Source organism: Natator depressus, chromosome 4 (genome assembly GCF_965152275.1).
Source record: "Natator depressus isolate rNatDep1 chromosome 4, rNatDep2.hap1, whole genome shotgun sequence".
Taxonomy (NCBI): Eukaryota; Metazoa; Chordata; order Testudines; family Cheloniidae; genus Natator; species Natator depressus.
Genome location: NC_134237.1, coordinates 89,924,789 through 89,949,928, shown reverse-complemented (window position 1 = coordinate 89,949,928; position 25,140 = coordinate 89,924,789). Strand labels below are relative to the sequence as shown.

Sequence of the window (25,140 nt, the reverse complement as noted above, 5' to 3'; positions counted from 1 at the left end):
GCAAGAAGGGGTTTACCTGACAGCCAATAGGAAGATATTCAGTGGTTAATAAGGCATGAATACAATTCCACATTTATTTATGAATTGTGATTTGTATGTAGCCTTAAAATGATGCTGCTGCTTCCTGGGCTTCTCCTAACCTATCTTCCTCTTTACCATTCATTGAGTGTGTTATTGCTTAAAACTTCATTTGGGTTTAAATATTAAAATGAAGCTCAAAGTTGCATACTAGTGAAGGCTGACCACAGAAACGGATCCCAGCACCAGTGAGGTTCAAAGGCAGTGCCCAAGTGGTGAGATCAGACTTCTGTCTTACTCACAACCCCCTCTTGGCTGCTGGAAGGGCAAGGAGCACCTGTTCCCTCCCTATCTCTCCTGGCAGCTACTCAGAATTCTCTCCCTCTGTTCATCCTTGCAGCTTGAAGACTGGAGGAAATGGAGCTGCCAGCAGATGTGAGGAGAACAGTTACAATGACGACTTTTCTTCTTCCACAGCTGGTATCATAAGCTCTCTCACTCTCCTCCCACCCCAGGGTGAGAGATGCATTCTTCAACACCCCGCAGAGGTGCTGAGCACTCTGCAGGATACACGGGTATCACACTGAATAAGCTGTGCTCCTATGACAGGTGCTCTGCTCCTGTTACATAAGACCATCAAAGAAAGGAAAAAGCTGGTCCTTAGTATTTGTCTGTCTGGGAAAAACATGCACCACACACACATTGAGGAAGGCAGGAGAGTGATTTGATTCATTGCAGTGAGTGGTTAAGGATATTTTAGTACACTGAAAGAAGCAGAAGTTTTTTTACTTTCTTTACACATATTACAGGAGGATAGAATATGGTTTATAACCTCTGAGACAGGACTCCCATGCTGCCACTGTCAAACATGATGCAGTTTTTCAGCCAGCTGCCCACAACAGGAGGTCTCAGAAATACCAACTGGAATTTTAATCTTTGCTTCCAAATGCATTTCACTCCTTATGTCAAGCATAAAAACAGTTTTCACCTTGTGACAGATGACTTTAGTAAAAGTGTTAGAGATTTTCTTCATGTTGGAAAATGATGCCTATGATATTTAATATGAGGCAGGGCCGAAAAGTCTTCAAAACATTCCCTCTAAATATTGGAGAGACCGAGGTGCTACTCCTAAGCAGCAGAAGACAGTGCAATATCCACTGAAATATACCAATATCTGTAGAGCCCAAACTATGACAGTGCAAAGTTAACCTAGGCAGACGGTGTGGAGACTCAAATCACCTCCATCTTCTCTCCAGCCTGCACTGCCCCATATCTCCATCATATTGGAAGCAGGTGGCCTTTTGACTAAATAAAGGTATCTGTCAGAAAAGAGATAGCTAGAATTGTTTTGTCCCAGGCAAAGGAAGCAACCGATAGGCAACATGCTACTTAATTTCTTGCTGTCTTAAGGGGCTTTAAGTGTTCTGTAGCATGATAGATTTGGCACTGCACACTCAAAAGACATAGTACAGTTTGAAAGTTTCATTCAACAGTTATGCATCATTGAAAAATTTTAGTTCCTGACATTAGGAGCAGCTTTCTGCATTTATTAGCCAATGAGAAGCTATGGTTTCTAGAAAACCAGATACACATACTTCTGCCCTCATTTCTAGCTTTTGCTTCTTATTTCTTCCTTTTTTTCATTTGCAAGACTGTCCCAAAGCTTTTCTTTGTTGCTCTTCTAGTTATGGGTTCATGAATCCACAGTTTAAAAAATAAATGAGAGATGTACAAATAATAGTAATTTATATCTGTGCTTCAAACAGTATTTCAAGCACAAATAGCATTTCACACACCTCCACTGCCAAAACAAAACAAAAAAAACCCTAACAATAAAAGCAAATACTATGGACTCAACACAAATCACTTTTAACACGAATCCTTAAGGAGGAAGAGTTGTTGTGGCACTACTTTGGCCTAAATCCAGAAAATGCTTCTCCTTGCTGCTAGTCTCATTGAAGTTTCTGGTCACTTGAGTAAGAGTCTACAGCACTGGACCCTTAATTTGAAACCGTGGGAATGGAGAACGGAGCACAGGATGGAGGGTTATTGGTTTATTAGCAATACAAAGCAGCAAAAAACCATTTTTAAAAGCAAAAATTAAATCCATTATAAAAATTAATACTTTCTATCACACAAAAATGAACAAGTCATCCTGGGGGATGCTCTCACACACATCATTTGAGGTTATTTAAGCAAATATTCCCAATTTACTGTACCCTTTTTCTTCTAGGTAGATTTGTGACAACAGCCCTGCAACACTTGTCAACTTCCCACTCTTTCAAAACATCAAAGACTGCAGTGTACTGTTGGTATCACCAACACTCACAAAACAGTAACTCTGTTTAAGGGTTCAGAGTAGCAGCCGTGTTAGTCTGTATCCGCAAAAAGAAAAGGAGGAATTGTGGCACCTTAGAGACTAACAAATTTATTTGAGCATAAGCTTTCGTGAAGTGAGCTGTAGCTCATGAAAGCTTAGGGGTAAAGCAAGTCCGTTTTTATTCCCTATTCAGTGTTTTCTACTCTTGATTTACACACAAGAGAGTAAAAAAAAAAATACAAATTTTGCTTTTTAAAAACAAACACTGAGGGAAAAAAATCTACATATTTTCCTTGTAAACAGGTTTGCTGCTTCATTTGCATCTACTTGTGTTAACAGCACATTGCATGTCAGGATGTCTTGGAGCAGGAAATCTGGCTGCAGCAGAGCTGTGTCATGGCCCTAAAAAAGATATATTAGAAAAAAAAATACATCAATGGTTATTATGGCTCATCCAACAACTTCTATTGAAAAAGAGATCTGTTTTTTCCATCTCTGATTAGCACACTGATCAAAATACATTAAGTTCACTGAAAAGCAAAACACACATTTTTAAACTAAAAAGTTGTTCAGGAATGTTTTAACTTCTAGTCAGATCAAAACGGAAAAAAAAAAATCATATCCATCCTTAGACACGGTTCAGTGTAAACATTTTGGAAAATATGAACAATGAAGCGATCAGACATTTGAAAAAAGTGTCACTGCCAGGTACACACAACAGGAGAGTCCTATTATATAACTGAAACACCCAGCAACAGCATAAAGCCATGCAAAGACACAGGTCTAACACTTTATAGTCTCACTAGTATCTAATGTATTGATCATATGCCCTGAGATATTTCATTAATTCTGTGCTTTCCCTCCAGCCTCGGGGAAGATTTGGGGACTGTCATAGCTCTTCACCTCCTTGATCTAGGATCTGATAATATCTTCTCTTGTCCTCCGCACTGGAGCTGTTCCCCTCAACTCCCCACCTAGGTTCCAACCCCTTCCCACCTAGGCCGCTTTAACATCCCTAAAATATGTCCATGTGTTCAGAATTAATGGGATGTGTGTAAAGAATCTCTAGTTGCTCCCCAACCTCTCCAAGAACTGGAAAAGGACTTAAATCAGTCTCCTCCATTTGCTGTCTTCACCTGTTCTATTTTTCCCTAATCTCTTGTTCTTTTCTTTAAAACAAAAACAAACAAGAAACAAACACAACTAAGTATGTTAGTAAAATGTTAAACATAAATTACACATGAAGTGAGAATGTTAATATTTGCATATTAACATTGCATCTCAACATAAATGTAGTATTTCTGATTACTAGTCTATTAATGTAGACTTTAAGTATATCAGGTGCATAAAGAATATAATAGGTAAGATGAGTGCGTTAATTTTTTTTTTTTGTATTTCATGACTTGTTTAAATATGTAAGCCTACCATTAACTTCTTGAATTTCAATGTATTTTTGTTTTGTTTTTGTCCAATTAGAATAACATACTCAAAAAGCTGTAAAACCTTTATATCCCGCAGCTAGCATATTTCTAAGGACTCTGACTCTAAAAACATTATTTAATATTGTTTTCAGCTTTTTGTGAGATGGCTTTGCTTCACAGAAAGCTCAGTTAAAAGAGAGAGAGAGATCAGCACAGATTCCAACAGTTCCGCTACTAGCTAGACTGTCTGCTTGTCGAGAACAGAAGCTCAGCAGACTACTCTCTGTAAACATGCCCCAAACTGTCATACTTCAGAGTACAAAGGAAAGAGGCAACACTAAGCACTTGCATCAGTGTATTTATCATCTTCCACGAAACTCTACACTTTATAGGCTTTTGAATCTTAAAAAAAAAAAAAAAAGCAAGCTCCAAAAACACAACTGCATCATGCTTGAGCAGAAATTGTTCTCATGCAGCCTCAAAGTTCACCAGAGGCCAACTAACTATGGTGGGATAAGAATTTAGAGAATAATGTAAATGCTTTAAATTAGTGGTCTCCAAACCATGGGACGTGCCCCCTTGAGGGTGGGTGTGGAGAAACATCTGGGAGGGCGCAGTGGGCCACAGGCCAGCCTGCGCAGGGGAGCAGGGAAGGAGCACCACCCAACCCTGCTCTGCCCACAGCTCCGCTCTGGCTCCACCTCCAGCTCCAGCCCCTGGCCACAACTACAGCCCCAGCTCCACTCCTGGTCCTAGGCCGCCAGCTCCCAGTCCCTAGGCCACAGCTCCCGGCACCCAGGCTGCTGATTCCACTCCTGGCCCAGGGGGGCATGGACACATGCCATTACTGTTAAGGCGGGGCACGAGAGGAAAAGTTTGGGCACCACTGCTTTAAATGCTTGGGACTGAAGGAAGTATGGATGCTGAAATATTCCATATTATAGCCCCCTGGTGAAGGGTGTATTATAATGCTTACCCATGTTCATCTTAATGGGCAAGTTTTCTCTACTTGCAGCCTCCACTAGGTGTCTCCTAACTTCCATCACAGCCTCCTTTTGTCTGAGATTCATTAAGGACTCCCAGAGAGCTTTGGCAGCTGGATCACTGTAAAAAAAAAAAAAACAAGAGGGTTACACTAAACATCTGTTGCATAATGAAATAAGTTTAAGGCAACATTTACAGTTTAAAATGCGTGTTCATATGTAGTAACTTCTATGAGGTGGACAGTATGTAGACTGCTTTCAGAATAGCAGCCGTGTTAGTCTATATTCGCAAAAAGAAAAGGAGTACTTGTGGCACCTTAGAGAGACTAACAAATTTATTTGAGCATAAGCTTTCGTGAGCTACAGCTCACTTCATCGGATGCATTCAGTGTTAACTTTTAAAAATGGTTACTGTGATTCTATATTAAAAGCTCATATTAACTTGTTACAAACTGGCATTACAAGTCACACACCAACATTTTCACAGATACTTACAAACTAAAACAAACAAGACAGCCCAGATGTAACACTATTGTTCGCTTCGGAAATAACAACAATACTCTGAAGTTTTTCAAATACTGCAACTGAAGTACAGAAAGGCTCGAACTCCAGAGTTTGGGTCTGGATCTTGGTGCAAACATTCCTAAAATTTGGGAGCTGGTGTGCTGATTTGATACAATGGGCACCGTATCTTGGGGCTTTGTTTATTGTCCTCATATTTACATATAAGAAATGAACAATCTGCAATAAATCTTAACAGTTCTTACGTTTTTGGTATCTACAGAACATACAAATTATTTACAGTTAGCTTTTAATAAAAGACACCTAGTATTTTATTTGGCTCATCTGCATTCATTTCCTCATCAGTATTCTCTCTCACCCAAGATACTGTATTTTATATAATGAATGGCTCCAGTGTTTTCTCTGGAACAAACTTGCCTTAAGCTAAGTCCACGCATATTTGATTTACTGGGTTGGTTTTTTGCTTGCTTGTTTTTTTAAAATAGCTTCCTTCTGTTTTCTCTCAGGAGATTTTTTCCTCCTATTTTTCCTCTAGAGACCCGTACCACAAGTTTACCGTATGCCAGAAATAATAGTTTTGTTTTATGAAATACTCATAATTGAGTTGATACCTGTGTTGTGCTCTCTCCACTGATACGGTCTGATTATGTTAAGTCCACCATATCATCCTCCAGTGCAGGTGAGAGTACTTTCCAAGCCCCTCTATTAGTAGCCCAAGAATCCCATAATCTCTATTTGGATTTGGCAGGGGGCATGGGGAGAAGTGGAGGATGGGAAGGAAATTAAACACCTCCCTCAGCTAACCAGGGTTGGGGGAGGGAGTGTATATTTTGTGTGTGTATGAATGAGAGCACAAGCATTTCATCCCATTAATGTGCTCTGAGAAAGACAATCCAAGCTAAATAGCAGAGAAAATTTGGAGTAAATTGGGGAATAGTCTCCCCAGGGAAATGGCAGGAGACCCATCACTTGAGACATTTAAAAATTAGCCTTGATAAAGTACTAGAAGAATATCCTGCACAGCAAGATCCTGCATCAACAGAGGAACTGACTAGATGACCTAAAGAGTTTCTTCATTTCTAATTTCTAGGACACTTATTACATTTCTCTCAGGCCAATGAGGCCTGGGGGGAAAGCTCCTTCCAGAGACCACCCAGCCCACTTGTGATGCAGCCACAAGCAATACAAGTCACTCCACTTGCAAGGATGGTCTGAGTGCACTGTCATAATGGCCAGCCCAGCACCATACTAATCTCTTGTAACACAAAATGGAGTCCTTTTTGATACAAGGACTAGAATTCAAGACAAAGCAGAGGTTCCAAGAGTAACTGTATGCTTCAACACAACTTCCTTGAATTAATGCACTTCTGTGTTACTTTACACTTATGAGTCTTGGATTGTTTCAGTTTACTGCTTAAATTCCTTTCTAGTTATCATCATCATACAAAAATGTAACTAACTGACCCTATTCAGACCACTCTTATAGGGCATTGTCTACACTATCATTTTAAAATGTGTCTGAGGGTTAGGTTCCTAAATAGTTATCCCTTGTTCTAGTTACAACACTTGTACACTCTGCAGCATACATGGGATCCTAACCAACTTCCCAAACCATGGTATAGCCTTGGACGTCATTTGCTCAAGACTCTGTCTGGACCTTAGCTGTATCCCCATCACACTACACAATGAAACCATGCTGTAACTGGGTCCCCGACACATAGCATGATGGGGAATCTTCTGCAGTGATAATTTACAATGGTGCTTCAAGGGGGAGGGGGAAGGAGTAGCCCTGGTTGGCTCTCATCTCTCTCCCTGCCCTCCTCTGAATGTTTTCCCACTGTCCCCCACCCCACTCCCTGCCACTGCTTTTCCTCATGTCTGTTTCTCCCTTATGCCTCAGTTATCTATGGACCCATCTAGAGTGTACATCATCAGATGGTTTTACACAATTTTTATTCCGAACATTCTTTCTCCTCTGCTGATTGACTATTTTCTCCAATAATCCCCATCCTCACAGTCTCTTCACTGGAGCACCCTCTCCCATGCTCTTCCATTCTTTGTCCCCCTTTCTCTTACCTCCCTTTCTTTGTTTTTATTCCTTTAGCTAATCCCTTTCAGACTCTCTATTCCCAACCCCAAATTTGCAAATAGTATTAATCTGGCTCAAAATATCAGGAAATTGCCTTAAGATCATCTATTTTTTAAAGAAGATAATAAAGTTTGACAGGTTTCAGAGTAGCAGCCGTGTTAATCTGTATCCCCAAAAAGAAAAGGAGTACTAGTAGCACCTTAGAGACTAACAAATTCATTCGAGCATAAGCTTTCGTGAGTTACAGCTCACTTCATCGGACGCATGCAGTGGAAAATACAGTAAGGGGATTTTATACACACAGAGAACATGCAACAATGGGTGTTACCATACAAACTGCAAGGAGAGTGATCAGGTGAGGTGAGCTATTACCAGCAGGAGAGAAAAAAAACTTTTGTAGTGATAATCAAGGTGGGCCATTTCCAGCAGTTGACAAGAACGTGTGAGGAACAGTAGGGGGGAAAAATAAACATGGAGAAATAGTTTTACTTTGTGTAATGATACATCCACTCCCAGTCTTTATTCAAGCCTAATTTAATGGTGTCCAGTTTGCAAATTAATTCCAATTCAGCAATCTCTCGTTGGAGTCTGTTTTTGAAGTTTTTTTATTATAATATTGCCACTTTTAGGTCTGTAATCGAGTGACCAGAGAGGCTGAACTGTTCACCGACTGGTTTTTGAATGTTATAATTCTTGACGTCTGATTTGTGTCCATTTATTCTTTTACGTAGAGACTCTCCGGTTTGGCCAATGAATTTTGACTGTCTTTTTGGCCTTCTGGTTTTTGAGAATTCAGAGTTCACATTTTCCTGCTTTTCTTCACAACCACGAGGCTAGAAACTTTTTTTTTTTTTAATAAAAGTAAGCTGAGTTTTTCACACACATGCCTCCAGGAGTTGGGGCTTTATACATAGACATTAAAGGTCAGAAGGGACGAAAAGCACTAAATATAGCAGTGCTCCTGACAAAATTGTGAGGATTGGAAGAACAGCTGTCTTTCCTTCTCTCCCACCCTGGGCCTACAGTATATTATATTTAAACATAAATAATCAAATTTAGAAAACCCACCAAAAAGTATATACATTAAAACAGCAAAACATGGAACTTCTATGTTCTACTTGTATGTTATATGTTTTTCCCTCACCCTCTGTCTACCTTTACAGCAGTGTGGTCTAGTGGATAGAGCACAGGACTGGAACTCGGGAGACCTGGGTTCTATTCAGGGGTCAGCCCCCACCATGTTGCACGACAGACACTTGACAAAATTACCGGACTTAGTGATGGACATTGGCGGAAGGAGCTCTGGGTTGAGGCAGGGGTTGGTGTGTGGGAAGGGGTGTTCGGGCTCTGGGCTGGAGGTGTGGGTTCTGGGGTGGGGCCAGAAATGAGGGGTTCAGGGTGTGGGAGGGGGCTCTGGGCTGGAGCAGGAAGTTGGGGGAGTTTGGGGTGCAGAAGGCTGCTCTGGGATGAGACCAAGGGGTTCGGAGGGCAGCAGGAGGATCATGGCTGAGGTTGGGGTACAGGAGGGGGTCAGGGGTGTCTGCTCCGGGCGGCACCTACCTCAAGCAGCTCCCAGAAGCAGCAGCAGCATGTCCCCGTTCCAGCTCCTATGGGGAGGCGCGGCCAGGCAGCTCTGCGTGCTGCCCCATTCCCTGCAGCTCCCATTGGCCACAGCTCCCGGCCAATGGGTTGGTAGCCATGGAGTCAGCATTGGGGGAAGCGGGATAGAGGCAGCGTGCCTGCAGAGCCGCCTGGCCGTGCCTCTGCAAGCAACAGCACGGACAGGTGAGCACCCCCACAGACCTCAAAACTTTTACCACGGACACTTGTGTTCGTGTATGGACACACTGCCGACCCCTGGTTCTATTCCCAGCTCAGGCGCTATTCTGCTGTGTGACCTTGGGCCAGTCACATCCCCTCTCTGTGTTTCAGTTGCCTCATTTGAAAAATGGGGATAATTATAATGACCTCCTTTTGTAAAGCGCTTTGAGATCTACTGATGAAAAGTGCTGTATAAGAGCTAGATATTATTACTTAAAATGACAGATTTTTTTTAAAAAACAAAACAAAAAAAAAAAACCACCCAGACTTATGGCTGACTGTTGTACTAAAACAAAACTCTATTTTTTTCAGCTGTTTCTCATAGCTTTTGACCCAGTGGGTTTTCTTTACTCTTACTGGCTTACGTTGTGGGACTGAGGGTTGTTTTAATGTGCTAAAACAGCAAAAAAAGACAAGTGTGGTGAAGTCTTAGAGCTGACTGGGGCCTGCCATATTCCCATGTGCCTGGAGATTTGCACAAATTACAATGAGTATTTCCAGACAAAATTCTGGTTGCTTGAGAAAGAAAAACAGCAAGAAGGGTAAATAACAGTAGAGATACCACAGATGATATTTTTCTTTCTGCACATGTACCAAGAAACAAATACCCAAGCTCTAGGTCTCTGTATACAACTATTTTAAAATACAAAAAATGAAATAAGAATCCATAATGCAAAATACTTGATTGCTCAAGGCCAACGCTCTCAAAAATAATTCACTTAACAATTCAGAATGCCTCATCAATAATACTCCACAAGCAGCAATCCCCAATCCCTCATGTTACCCCTTCCTGAAAAGCCTGAGAAAGCAAATAAGCTGTACAGCATGCCCTGACAGTGAACAAATATGGACACTATGGGTATAAGCCTGGATCTGAGCCCAGGCTCAAGCCAAACCCCACTTACAACCGCACTGCAAATGTGCTAACCTCGGGCTCATACCCAGGGTTCCAGGACCCTGCAGGGCTGGAGAGTTCAAGCCCATGATAAGCTGGGATCTAAGGTCTGAGCCCTATTGCTTTCCTGTGTGCAAACAGCCCCAGCTTCACATGGGTCCTGAAAGTCCTCCAGATGTATCCCAGAATGCCTGGCAGCAAAGGAGCAGTGCTGCAGGCAGCCAGCCCAGTGTCCAAGTAGCATTACTGCCTGGCTGAGAGCGCTACCCTTTCCTGCCCCAGCTCCTCCTCACTGCTGTGTGGAGTTTGCCCCAAGCAGGGAACAGAGCTGACAGGTGGGAGGAGGCTCCCAGGCAGCGGGATGCTGGGGGAGGGTCATCCCTCTCCTGGGCATGCTGAGCCGGGAGCCCTGCCACTCCCCATCCCTGCAGGGTGGTGCTTGGTTCCCACTCTGCTCTCTGGCCCTTACTCCTGTGACCCGCCTGCCTTCCATGGGGTTGCGTGCACTGTCACACTGGCGAGTGGGAGCCATCCCCAAAACTTCCATGCAGCCTCCTGCAGCAGTGGCCCTGGTACCTCCTCAGTGCAGGGAAGTTTTGGAGCTGGCTCCCACTCACTGTCCTCACAGTGCACACAGCCCAAAGAGGGTGGGATCAAGTGGCTGCCCTGCAGGAAAGGGTGCAGCAGAGCTCCCAGCTCAGTACAGCTGTGGGAGGGATGACTCCCAACACCCCAGCCACTCCCCACCCGTACAGAGCAGCTGCCTGGTCCTGCTCCACTCTCTGTTCCTTACTCCTGGGTACCCCTACCCTCACCAGGGCTGCATCTGAAGGGGCACCTGGGCAGTGTGCACTGTGAGGTCAGTGAGTGGGAACCAGCCCCCAAACTTCCCCATAGACTCCCAGGGATCCCATATCCCTGCCTCTCAGGGTGTGGCAGGGGCAGGGATAAGGGATCCCTGGAGGGTGCTGGAGCACACAGCAACCTAAGCTCAGGAGTGCACTTCTCCACTTCATAGCTGGTAGCAGCCAGGCTGGGGAGGGGGAAGTGTTTTTCCTCTGATGCCTTCATTTTATGTCAAACTTCAAAACAAACAGAAAAAAAATTAATAAAAAACCAACCAAACAAACCTGCATTGAACATTCCATCTTAAACATTAAAAATTGTAAAGTTTCACTTTAATAGTTTGACAGCCCTGGAGACAGATGTGCTAATTATCCTCAGAATAGGGGCATTTTCCTGCCAATGTGACTCAGCCTAGAGGTGTGGAGTCCAATTCTCAGATTAGATGATTGTTCAGTATAAAGCCTTCTCAAGCTGCTGTCGTTCTACTGAGACAGCCACAAGAGGAGCTAATTATGTGGTCATCTATTCATGTGCTCCCTATGGACACCTGAGTCCTATCAATACCATCATCACAGCTGGGAAACAGGGAGGGCAGTAGAGATTTCCCACAGTGGCAATACATTCCTAGGGTGAGTGTTGATATTGGGGGATGGGAGGAGGCGCTAGGCACTCTGGGATACGTTTACTTAGAGTTGGGTCTATGCACTGCAGTGTGGATGCCAGAGCCTTAGGTTTGAGCACAGGTTAGAAAATTCTAAACCTAGGGTTAAAATGCATGGCAGACATTCAAGCCCAGAGTTCCCTGACACGGGTCAGCTGACTTGAGTCCCGCTAACCCTGGACTTACACGGCTGTGTTGACAAAGCCTATGAGACCAAGGGTGCAGGGGGAAGTTAGCTCCAGACCCTAGGATTTCTGCAAAGAAAACTCCTCAGCGAGCAGCCCCTTCCATTTTAACCAAACAGCAATTAGCTCAGGCACCTCCGCTGATCACAACTGCCCTAATATTATACATGGTGAGTGGCTGTCTTTCAGGGCCTCCAACCAGTTAGGGCTTTCTATGTCAAAAGCAACTTCTTAAATTCCATTTGGAAGCTATCCTGGATCTGATGTGAATTCTGGATCACTAATGTAACATGCTTCTCGGGTTAAACACTGTTTAATAAGTAGGTAAATATATGCGGCATGAACTTAACAATTCCAAATGATTTTAAGGTGCATCCTCATGCAGAGCATGTTGAAACAGTCAAACCTCAAAGAGATATCATCAGTCTCAAAATGTGTGAAACCAAAACCAGGAAGGCAGAGTCTTTTCCATTTCAGTTTTCTGGGCTGGTCAACCCAATCTCCTGGTTTCAACCAATACCTCTCAGTGTTTTGGATAGCCAACAGGATAATTCAATTTACATATCTAGAGATGCTAAATAAAAGAAATCAAGTATTTGCAGTAGGCCCTATATTTCCCTATATAGAGAGAATACTGCAAAATCTGGGGTAAAGTAATTTAATTATTTACAGTAAAATTGGCAAATTTTTAAGGGTGAGCAGTGTATTCTTTCTCCCCGCTTAAAGAGAGATTAAAATATTACCTGATATCCAAACAGGGAACAAAACAAAACAACAGCATCCAAGAGTAAAAACTTTGAGGGACAGAGGCGACACTGAGCAGATTTGAGAGATTTTGGCCCAGATCCACAAAGGTATTTAGATTCCTTACTTCCAGTGAAATCAATAGAAGTTAGGAGCCTAATAAACTTTCAGGATCTGGGTCTTTGCGATTAGAAAATTTTCAGGACGAAAAAAAAGCAACTGTAATGTTTGCTACTGAAAACTGGAGTACGCTGTGCTGCTTTCCTAATGAACAGTTATGTGCTATGCTTTATGGCTGAAAAGCTAATGAAACAATTAACCAGGAAAGCTAGCAGAGGCAAATGTGCACACAGCAAAAATGTACCAGATTTTAAAAATTATATGACCAGCAAAAGAATTTTCTCTCTCTCAAAATACCATCCCTTCAGCCATACATAAAGCTATACGGGGCATTGCCCCGGGGCAACTTTGCCTAAAGTGAAATACTACATTTTTACAGTGTTCTCTTACAGCTGTAAAATCCATAGATATACCAGCACACTGGCATCATCCTGGGAAAGTGGACTCCACCCAGAATGTATTGCTTTACCAATCTATGTCAAAAGGCTCCTCAAGATTTTAAACTAGACTTTTATAGATTAAGGATGTTCTATCAGTGAAAAGCCTGGCACCAAGAGTAAATCCTGTCTTTCACCAGTGCTACTTCAATCTGGATAAAGCACTTGAAATAGTTATGGCATGCAATAAATGTCAACTGGAGTTTGCTAGAAACTAACAGGAAATGCTAATCATAAGATAAAATGTGAGTCTGTTTTCATTTATAAGAAGGTTGTTAAGTAGTGAATCATGGGAATGACTCAATGAAGTGCAAAGTAGAAAAATGGAGTGAGTAGAGGGAGAAAAAAAAAAACATATCCCATGGGTCACCAATACCTGATCTTTCAAAATGAATCTGCTAATACGTATTGTTTATTCATGGCACGAGACCAATTTACTCACATATGTTTTAGTAGGTCACATCACTTTTTGTTAGCACAACCTAGTGTCCTAGTGTTAGGACAAACTAGTTATTAAAATAATTTAAACAGAACAACTCAGTCGCAATTGCCAAAACCACTGAAAAATAGCCTGTTTTTGCATTGTGCATCATATTGCAGCAAGTGCTAGCAGCTGATTGATTTAAAGAGTAACACAAAAATGTTCAGATGTACTCTTCTGCAGTTCCTCTCTTCCCCCCACCCCCCCCATTGCAGCTCCAGAGAATGGTTTCAATTTAAAAAAGAATTAGCTCCATAATTTGTCCAGTGAATATACATGTAATGAGTACAATAGTAAACGGATTAGAACAACATGGAGAAGGGTCTTTCTTTGCTGCCTGTCCCCTTTGTAACTTGGGCAAAGTTACCACGTTGTGTTTTAGAATTCCAAACTAAATGAAACACAGAGATAGGATCATCTTATTTGCCACTATTATTCAAAGCAAAGAATGGAAGAGAAAGTCCCCCTCCGCTCACTGTCTTCCTATTCCCTCCCATAGTGCTCTTCCCCTCCTCCTTTTTCATCTTTGGTTCCTGTACTCTCACCCCAAGTAGTTTATTCTGATCACACAGACACTGATTTTACACTTCTGTACATCTACTGACTTAAATACAGTTCTCTCCCCCAGCTCCTCTTTACCGCCATCTCCTGCTGCTTTACATATCTGTATATGTTATCAGAGGCATTTTGTGAACCACAATATTCACAATGCACTTACCTGTGGCTACAATGGATTTTACTTTTAGTTTTTTATTACAAAAGCAAAACAAAATATAAAACATTACGTTTTAATATTCTTAAAACTAAACAAAATTCTTTACACTCATAGAACCTTACATTCAAGGAACCCTAAATCACTTTAATAATATTAACGTTCACAACAACCCTTAAGTATTACAACACATATTTTACACAGAGGAAAATGGGAGGCACAGAAGTTAAGCAACTTGCCCAAGGCCAGAAAGAGAGCCTGACAAAAGCAAAGAATAGAACTCAGGGTTGAAATCTTGGCCGCCTCTGACATCTATCAGTGTTTTGCCAGGGATTTCACCACAGACACTTTTAAGGCTTGTGTCTTATTTTTACCACGTAGTCTCGCTACCTAATAAACCAGTGCAACCACCAGCTATCGCTAACGTGCTACTATTCCACATTTGTGCTTTTTAAAAAAGTTGTACACACAACAAGTATGTAACATCACATTCATCATTAAGGTTAAGAAAGATAGACATATATAACAAGACTTCTCAGTAAGAGCAATGCCATTTGATCCTTGTAGAATAGGATTTTTTTTTTTTTTAATGATACCCAATTTACCGCAGATTCCTCTTTCTTTCGTAAAGGGCTTCATACATTTCATAGAAATGAGAAGGGGAAAACATCATTCTGTATTCTAAATTTTTGATTGCCTATCCAGTGTAATTTTACACGTAAACAAGCTTTGTTTAAATCAGAAAACTCTTGTATGTGACACTATATCCATGAAAACAGGGTGGTTTGTAACAGAAGTTAAGCTGCAATTTTTATACTTCATGCCAGAGGATGCTATTGTTATCCTCTAAGTTGGGGGCTCCTCACATTTGAAGTAGCAACATGAACTTAGAAGCTGACGTGTAATTAGACAAAGAAACTTATTACCAAGGTAACGGGGCATATACAGAAGGTATTGTACTGAAACATACTCTCCCTCATCCCGATTACCCCTGCTTAGAAAGGATTGGCCTGTATGTAAATTTACATATTTTACATATATATTTTTTAAATTCCTTTCCCCTTTGAAAGAGCATTTGTCCCTGTTCTTAGATTATGAAGGGCCAGACAGGACCACTGTGATCATCTAATGACTCTGGTTTGCTCTCCTGCATAACACAGGACATAAGGCTTCCCTAAATTAATTCCTGTTTGAACTACAAAAGAAAAGGAGGACTTGTGGCACCTTAGAGACTAACAAATTTATTTGAGCATAAGCTTTCGTGAGCTACAGCTCACTTCATTGGATGCACAGTATATCTTATAGAAAAACATCCACTCTTGACTTAAAAATTTCCATTGATGGTGAATCCATCACAACCCTTGGTAAATTGTTTCAATGGCTCATTACCCACATTGTTTTAAAAGTTGCACCTTACTTCTAGCCTAAATTTGACTATCATCCACTTCCAGCCATTGGTTCTTATACCTTTGTAAATCATATTGAAGAGCCCTCTATTACCAAATTTCTGTCCTCCATGCAGATACTTACAGATTGTGATCAAGTCACTCCTAAAGACTCTTTCTGATAGATTGAGCTCCCTGAGTCTATCACTATAAGGCCTATGTGACAGAGTACTGAGAGCCAGGAGCTGACCGAGCGCATGATCACTTCAGCATTAATTAGTACCCCCAGATCGGATTGGGGTCTGATGAACTACAGAGCTAATTATCCATTACCTGAGAAGGTAGTTAAAAAGCCCTGGAAGAGGCTGTAGAGTCCAGAGGAAGTAAGAGCTCAGGGCAGTGAGATCTCTTTCTTTCCCTTCCTGGAGAAAGGGTGGACCAAAGAGAACTGCAGCCTTGCTGCACAGGGTAATGATTGTGGTTTGGTGGAGGTAATATAAATAAAACTCAAAGAACAGTTAAACAAAAAGTAGAACTTGCCCCTTTACAGCATGTTTTCCAATTCTTTAATCATCCTCGTGGCTCTTCGCTCAACCCTCTCCAAATTATCAACATCCTTCAAGTGTGGACACAAGAACTGGACACAATATTCCAGTAGCAGTTGCCCTAGTGCAGTGGCTCAAATTTTTTTTTTTACTGGTGACCCCTTTCACACAGCAAGCCTCTGAGTGCGACCCCCTCCCTTATAAATTAAAAGCACTTTTTTATATATTTAACACCATTATAAATGCTGGAGGCAAAGCGGGGTTTGTGGTGGAGGTTGACAGCTCACGACCCCCTATGTAATAACCTTGCGACCCCCTGAGGGGTCCTGACCCCCAGTTTGAGAACCCCTGCCCTAGCGTCTAACACAGCGGTAATGTAATCCTCCTATTCCTTCTCAATGTTCCCCTGTTTATAATACACCATAACGCCTATATCCTTTTCAGAATCACTACTTCCCAGAATAGATTCCCCTATCCTATAAGTATGTCCTACGTTCTTTGTTCTTAGATGTATGACTTTACATTTGGCTATAGTGAAACACAGTTTGCTTGCGCCCAGCTTACCAAACAATCCCGAGCGCTCTGTATCAGTAACCTGACCTCATCTTTATTTACCAGCCCTCCTATCTTTGTGTCAGCTGCAAACTCTGGCAGTGATGATTTTGTTTTCTTCCAGGTCACTAATAAAATGTTAAATAGCATACAACTAAGAACCAACCTCTGTGCGATCCCACTATAAACACACCTGCTCAGTGATGATTCCCCATTTACAATTGCATTTTGAGACCTATCATTTAGCCAGTTTTTAAATCCATTGAATGTGTTTTATGTTTATTTTGTATACTTCTAGTTTCTTAATCAAAATGTTGTGTGGTACCAAGTCAAATGCCTAACAGAAGACAAAGTATATAACATTACATCAACACCATGATCTTTCTCAACCAAACATGTAGCCGCATCAAAAATAATCATCAAGTTAGTTTTACAGGATCTATTCTCCATAAACCCAGGATGACTGGTATTAATTATATTAACCTCCTTTAATCCTTTATTAATCCATTCTGTATCAGCAGTTTCATCAATTTTGCCCAGTATCGACATTAGGCGGACAGGCCTATAATTACCCAGGTCAACCCATTTACCCTTTTTAAGTGCTGGCACAACATTAGCTTTCTTCCAGTCCTCTGGAACCTCCTCACTGTTCCAGGACTTATTGGAAAACCAACAGTAACAGTCCTGCCAGCTCCTCGGAGAGCTCTTTTAAAACTAAATTAGGAGACAGTACCCGTGACCCTTGCGTCCGCATTGGAGCTCTTGTTACTCAAGTGGAAGAAGAAGGGGAAGTTTTAACTTTTTTTTTTTTTTTTACTGTTTAAATTGCTTATTATGCACAGGAGCAAGGAGAAGTGGAGAAGAGGGTATGTGGAGTAGTATGAGTGAAAAATGATGGGGAAGAATGGCAAGCAAGTGGCACTCATGTCTGCTCCGGGAATCCTGAAGGCGACAGCTGGAATATAGGGGTTTGCATAAGTGAGAAAACATCTGAACCATTGGGAGTCAGTAACTGTACAGCATTCCTGCCCTGATTAGCTCACACAATTGCATTTCAATATAACTGAATATAACCATTTACCACTTTTTTAATCATTTCTTTTATATTTAAAAATGGAAGGACCATGAGATATACTGCACAGATTCTGTGGTTTCCAAGTCAGCAGAACTACTTCACTTGATGTCTATGAAGCTCAGTTAATTGTGTATATTTTTGCAAAAAGGAAAAAAGTCAGTACGGATTAAATTAGAGCTTCATTAATTCTTCATCGCTGCCCAAGACCGAGTGATTGCTCAGAAAATGAGCAGGTAGCCAGAGTATCTTTCATAGAAATGATGCATTAACTCCCAAGTTTGTTTTAAAAAGGAGGAAGCAACTTTCACATTAATTGCTAAGTAGTTCAAAAAATAATAATGTGATTGTTAGATTTTTTTTTCTTGCTGTAACTATCTTCTATGATCAACAATGTGTCATTTGAACCCTGATGAACTGTGATAAGCCCAAGACTGTGACTGAAGGTATAGTTTGACTACAAGCCCTAATCAAGGGCCAGTGCACGGAGAGTCACAATTTCCCTCCTAGTTCCCTTGCTACTTCAGGGAGCAGTAACAGTGCTCAATCTAAATCTAGTGTAGTATATATATTCCAAAAAAGCAGCAAAGAGTCCTGTGGCAGACGTATTGGAGCATGAGCTTTCGCAGGTGAATACCCTGTGCAAGACTCTCATCCTCCCAAGTGCATGATGTGGGAACATATCAGCTCTGCAGAACCCACTTGCCTTATCATGCAGACAGCCATGATGCTGGTAGTTAGCACAGGAGTGTAACAGGGGTCCTGAGTCACTGCATTATCCAGGTCACAATTTGGCCCTGACTTAGCTGCACTCTTTTATTTCATTTTTATGAAAGTGACAATGTGGCTCTCATACATATATAATGTAACTGGCTCCAGAAAGGAACAAGTGTTAATGTTTTTAGATTTTGTTTTTCAAAAATAAATCCCTGGCATTACTGTATATGCATCAAGAGGACAAATGTACACTTTGCTAGATACAATTAACTAGAATTTATTTAACTGAGTGCATGGCAGTGATTTTGCCTAAAGAAACTAAAAATAAGAACAAAACATTTAATTCCCGAACTAACATAATGGCTAATCCAGGGTTTGTAATACTAATGGGACTATTTCTAAGATAATCAAAGACAACTTTTTAAAACCACTAAGATGGCTCATGTTAGTTGGCTGAACTTTTAACTTGAGGGAAAAGTCCACTCATGATGATTCACCTTGTCGATTACAGGAAGAATTAATAGAGGCTCATTAACTACAACATGTAACACTTATTAACAACATCTGTCTCACAATCATAGAATTATAGTACAGGACTTTATCTTCATTTGGATTTACTGTGTTTAAACGCCCTCAATGCATGGATTTTTCCAAAATCACCACATGCAAATGGATATTTGGAAAAAAACAACAGCTATCCAATATTAAAGAATATATATGTTTTCTTGAATAAATTAAGCTTATTTCCCAGTCATTCCAAACCCGCAAGCCACTTGGTTGGTGTAATCTGCTCTAGACTCAACTGTGCCTGTGTATATTGGCACAGTCTCAAAACTTTGAGGTTATTGTTTGCTTTATGTGCCAAAAGTCCACAGATAAAGAACTAGTGACAGGCTGCTAGCTTCAGCCTTTACATGGGCTATTTGGACAGACTTGCCCCTCACCCGCTTTCTGCATTTACTCAAGGAAGACTGTGTCACATCAAGATCAAGTTATCCAATTAGCCTATTGTTAGCATAACTAGATTGATAAGTCTAGCAATTCACTGAAAGTGCTCTTGCTTTTGTTAAAAACATAACTTTTCTGTGTCTGAACCACATGAAACATTTTTCTTAAATTTGCATTTTTCTACAGAGTGAAAAGCAATGTTTAAGCAATAATCACATGGCAGAAGACTGAAGGTAAGAGTCAGAAGAAGAAATCACAAGTTTGTTTTTAATCAAAATGAAATAGGAACACATCAGAAAAACAGCAACAGATTTTGTATGAAAAAACTAAAATGGTTTAACATAGGCCAATGCAAATCATGAATATGGGTATTAGCAGCAAATGAGCCCTATAGTCTTTTTTTTTTAAATGAAAATGTATCTGAAAGTAGGAGCCTTTTATAAGATGACTTTGATTAAAGTGGAAAGTCCGATAGTTCTGAATCTTCAGCCAATGTGTTATAGAATGAAATTAAAGAAAAAGAAAATTCATGCTGAATATCCAGAAAGTTTCCTGAGAGTGAGGTCTATTAAACTGTGGAATGTCTCTTAAGATAAATGGTCGAAGCATCTTTTGCTTGAATCTTTTAAAACTAGACTGCTTAAGACTTTAGTGAATACACAGTAAAGGATCATTCTTGAATTGACAGGGAGTGAATTAATGTAAATGACCTCATAGACCTTTTCCAACACTGGCTTCTATGAGATACAGAAGAGACTTATTAGGTAATTAGGAATTGCCGGAGTTGTTGGGCAAATGGTCTTTGTGCAGTTCTAGTTTCTAGAATGTTTTGATATCCTTTTATATTAAAGGCATTATATAAATGTAATATTATTTGATTCGGTTATATTCATTATGTTACATGTCAAATGAGAATATCATTTGAAAATTAAACTAACATGCTGGCTCTATTGGTTAGTGTAGTTTAATTCCAGTTTAAATATCCATAGTAGCAAAGAGAGCTTATACTGAGAAAAATGCAATAAATCTTATTTCCAGGAAGATAACAACTAACAGATCTGTAATAAGCTGACTCACACCAGTGTATCAGTTTGATGAAGGACTTTAAGGAGGACCTTGCATTTTAGCTCCTCTTACTGCTGCACCACTGTGTGACTGAGGGGGGCCAAAAAAGAAGAAATATGCCTCAATTTCTTTAAGAGAATAAGTTTTTTGGTACAAATGGATTAACTGGTTTAGGCATACATTTCAGGGGCATGGTGTAGTGGAGACAGTGGTTTTTCAATTGGAAACAGCTGTGAATAACCCAAGGCTTTAACATTCCTGGAATTCTTCCAAATTCTAGTGGTGACCAGGATTTGGAGGTTTGAGATCAACTAGTAAGAATATTGTTTTATTCAGTTAATTGATGATGGAAGAAGGTTTCTTTTGGGGAGGGGGGGGAGGAGACAATCTATCAGCTAAAGTGTGTTACGAAGTTTTCAAGATATGTTGTGCTACAACATTTTTCAAAACACCACACTCTTAAAGCGAACAGGAAAAGTCACTCAGAAGACCCACTACTTCCTCTCACCAGTGGTGCCAGTTCCATTCAAGATACAGTCATTCTCATCTGATTAAGAAGAGAAACTTAACACAGTAGTTATGTGCAAGGAGTAAATGGTACCTATACATTTTTTTGAACTTGAACTAAGGCTTAATGTCTCCATGAACTCCAAGTAGCTGCCCTGGAAATGTCAAGCAGGGTTAGCTCTTGAAGTAAAACCACTGAAGCCGCTTCTGCCCTTAGAGAGTGCGAGCCCTCACCCCATGTAGGGGAGGAAGCCGTGTCAACTGATAACAGTATAGGATACAGCCAGAGATCCATTTAAAGATCCTCTGAGATGTGATAGTCTAACCTCAGACTTGTTCTGCCACAGCAATGAAAAACCTACGCGACATTCGGATCGGTTTTGTTCTTTGCAGATAGAATGTCAATGCTTGTCACACGTCAAGGAAATGAAGTCTCCTCTCCTCATTAGAGGTATGGGGCTTTGGAAAAAATGCAGGTAAGTGACTTGACTGGTTTATGTGAAATTCCGAAACTATCTTAGGCATGAATTTCAGGTGTAGGCAAAGTGAGACTTTGTCCTTATGGAATATTGCGTATGGTCATTCAGCCATTAGGGCCCTGACTCCACTACTTGTCTGGCTGAGGTGACAGTAACGAGGAAGGCATTCTTCACTGACAAGAGGGACATGGAACATGTAGCTTGTGGTTCAAAGGGTGACTTAATGAGTGCTCAAAGCACTCATTTAAGGTTCGCAATGGGGGAGTTGGTTTCTTTTCTGCCAGTAAAGTTCAGATCAAACCTTTTAAGAAGCAGGCTGTCCCTGGGTAAGTAAAGATCGAGTGACTGTCTGACAGTGGGTGACAGACGCTGATTGCCACTAGGTGAACCTCTACAGAACTAAGGGAAAGACCTGCCCTCTTGGGAGTAAGGGAGCCGCGCTGCAGTTGGAGGCCTGGGCCCCGCCACTCCTTCCTGAACATTCCCCCCTCTAGTGGGGCATGCCGCACAGTTTGGGGACTACTGAGGTAGACTTTTCCATGTTCAAACAGGGCATGTCTACACTGCAATTAAACGCCCATTGCTGGCCTATGTCAACTGACTCAGGCTCGCGAGACTCAGGTTAAGGGGCCGTTTCATTACAGTGTAGACGTTCGGCTTGAGCTGGAGCCAGGCTCTAGAATCTTGTGAAGTGGGAGGGTTCCAGAGCTCTGGCTGCAGCCCAAGCCTGAGTCAGCTGCGGGTTTTAATTGCAGTGTAGACATACCCACAGACTCCTAGGGATGATATAAGATGAAATAACAACAGTGCAAGGGCTTCTAAGTATGTCCTGCCCATGAGAAGCCAGCCGTCTAAATACAGGAAGATGGTGAAGCTGCTCCATATGAATTCTGCTACTACTATTAGAAATGCTTTGATGAAGACTCTGGCCACAGTTGCTAAACCAAATGGATGCACCCTGTATTGACAGTGGTTGGGCTCCACCATAAATCTGAGGAATTTTCTGTTGGCAGGGTGAATCTCCATGTGAAAGTATGTATCTTTCATACTGAGAGCTGTGAACCATATGCTCTTTTCCAGGGATTGTATTATCAATGACAATGTAACCATACAGAATTTTAATTTATGGAGAAAAAAAGTTGAATTGTCACAGGTGAAGAATAAGCCTCCACCCTCACTTCTTGGGAACTAGGAAACATTTTGTATAGAACCCTTTTCCTTGATGTTGAAGAGGCACTCACTCTATCGCTCCCCATTGGAGGACAGATTCCACCTCTTGGAAAAGGATCTCCTTGTGAGAATGTCCCTGAAGTGGGATGTGGAAGGGGTTTTTTGAGGGAACAGGGCGAGGAACTTGATGGAATAACCAGAATGAATTATATCCAACACCAACTTGTCCGTTGTTATTGCAATCCAGCTGTGCGAAAAGAGTAGACAGACACAAAACGATATGGGAAGATTGCGTGGAAACAGCATCAACAGTGGTTCATAACTCCCGAATGCTAATGGCATTGCTAACAACCTCAATGCAGCGTCAGCTGCATCAGCTGCAGACTGCAACGAAGGTCTAGCCACCAACATGCCTTCATTGATAAGGGTCTGAAATTGAGCCCTGTCCTGCTGAGGTAACTTGTTCTTAAAATTTTGTAATTTTGAGTAGTTTAGAAAATTGTATTTAGTCAACAGCATTGGATAGTTCTACATTCTAAAGTGGAGGCTAGGACATGTAAACACCTTTTTTGGTATTGGCAGATCCAGTGCATAGTCTTCCTCTTCTGTTGGGTCAGGAGGAAGCTCTGGTGGCTCTCTTGGTGGGCAGAGATGGTATGACTCCCTATTAGATCACACAGAACCTGGCTCTGACTGAAGCCCGATAGCTTTTCCATGAGGTGCTTTTTAAAGGAGGAATTCCTGTGCCTGTCGATTCCAGCTAAGGAAGGAGTGACAGATACTGCACCTGCTGGAGATACGCACTTCCCCAAAGCAGTATAAGCAGCACTGACCGAGAAGGTGCAAGAGCAGGAGACACTGTTTTTGAAGCCCGATGTTCTGGGCATAATCTAATTCCCATATCAGGAACCAGAGGGGTTCCCCGGTGTGAAAAATCTAACTAACCACTAACTTTACCACTAAAAGTATTAACAATATAATTAAAGATAATACTTTGAAATATTTACAGGTGAGAAGGCTGGAGAGAAGGGAGATGACCTGGACACTGGAGGTTCCAACGCAGGCTGTGTGGCAGTAAGAAAGAACAGGAGCGGGGAATGGTCCGCCCCTCCCCTTATGCCCTCAGTGCAGAGCATAAGGAGAGCAGGTGTGCAGGCACAGACGAACAGACACTGCTTGCAAGCATTTTCCTGTCTGAGGTGCATGGAGCACAGGTATACTGCACAGCATAATACACATAGGATCAGCTCGAAGAAGTAGCGTATGCCCAACACTAAGGCACCCTTCCCCCGCATATATTATTGTACTAATTTATTTATTTAGTATAATCTTTAAAATTGGCTTAAATACAAACCCAGTTAAAAGGTTTCTATCACAGTTTGGCCAGAAAACATGAATGGAGTCAAAAAGTTTTAAAACTATGCTCTAGATTAGTTAGGACAACAGCCTTCCAAATAGGCATAAAAAGTGTTTTAGGTAGAATGCCTTCAAATACCTTTCCTAGATACAGTACAATATATAGTGAAGATGGGGGCCTTACATAAGTTAGTTATATTGGCATGTTTAGTCACTCATCTCAAAGATGATTGATGGAATTAACTTTCATTATTTTCCCCCAAATCATCTCTACTGTTAGAGGAAGATCACATAGGCTGCTGAATATCATTGGAGGGAGAGTGGGGAAGATCACACACTCCATAGGTGGGGCCAGTGACTTTTTTTTTTTTTTTTTTTTTTTAAAGTAAAAGGCAAATATTGTCTCACTTTGTTGAGGATCCTCTACGGAAGACTTAGGTCCACCTTGTTATAAGCAGAGTAGCCAGAGTCCACTCATACTAGCTGAGGAGATACATTTTCCACAGAGGTACTCTCAAAACGTTTAAGTGATGCCGAGAATGCATAAAACCATAATTGTGTTTCAGCCAGATAAGGACTATGCAAAGAGTTATGGTGTTGTTTTAATGTTACTTTGAGATAACATTAAGTTACAAGATTGTTCTGTTTTGTGTAAAATATTGTGTTCCAATAAAACTGACCAGTGCACTCCAAAAAAAATGCATTCCCTGTCATCTATGGAGCGTGGGAGAACTTGAAAACAAACAGAATTCAAAAGGTTCTTCCAAGCACAGCAGAGCGAGAAATCCTGAAATGCCCTAGAAACATCTCTGATTAACACAAACCCCACTGCAGAACACCAATTTCCTTAATTCTTGCTTTACAGGTAACCATTAATGAAATAATTTTACTCCATTTGGCATATTTTTGTCCAGAAAGTGAACTGGAATGTAATAAAGTAAAAAACTGAAGTTTTAACCATACAAAAAGATTGGCTATGATTCTATGCATATCAGAGATGACCCCAGAGGGAAGAAAAATATCACATAGCATGGTAAGATTTACCAAGTTCTTAGAAAACTGATTGTATCAGCTGCCTCTCAAATCTGT

At 41.2% G+C, this 25,140-nt stretch overlaps 1 protein-coding gene and 1 long non-coding RNA gene across 2 annotated transcripts in view; one reads left to right on the top strand and one right to left on the bottom strand.

Annotated features, from left to right (window-relative positions):
- Window positions 1–23,930, top strand: part of LOC141986662 (uncharacterized) — a 40,699-nt gene extending 16,769 nt beyond the window's left edge. Inside the window, exons 2-4 of the long non-coding RNA XR_012639342.1 lie at window positions 19,661–19,707; window positions 21,440–21,522; window positions 23,705–23,930. This is a non-coding gene — a long non-coding RNA (uncharacterized LOC141986662). The remainder of the gene's footprint in view (window positions 1–19,660; window positions 19,708–21,439; window positions 21,523–23,704) is intronic.
- SCFD2 (sec1 family domain containing 2) overlaps window positions 1–25,140 on the bottom strand; it is a 301,712-nt gene that overhangs the window by 252,258 nt on the left and 24,314 nt on the right. The window contains exon 3 of the mRNA XM_074951411.1: window positions 4,736–4,863. Within this exon, the coding sequence (XP_074807512.1) occupies window positions 4,736–4,863 (128 nt within the window). The remainder of the gene's footprint in view (window positions 1–4,735; window positions 4,864–25,140) is intronic.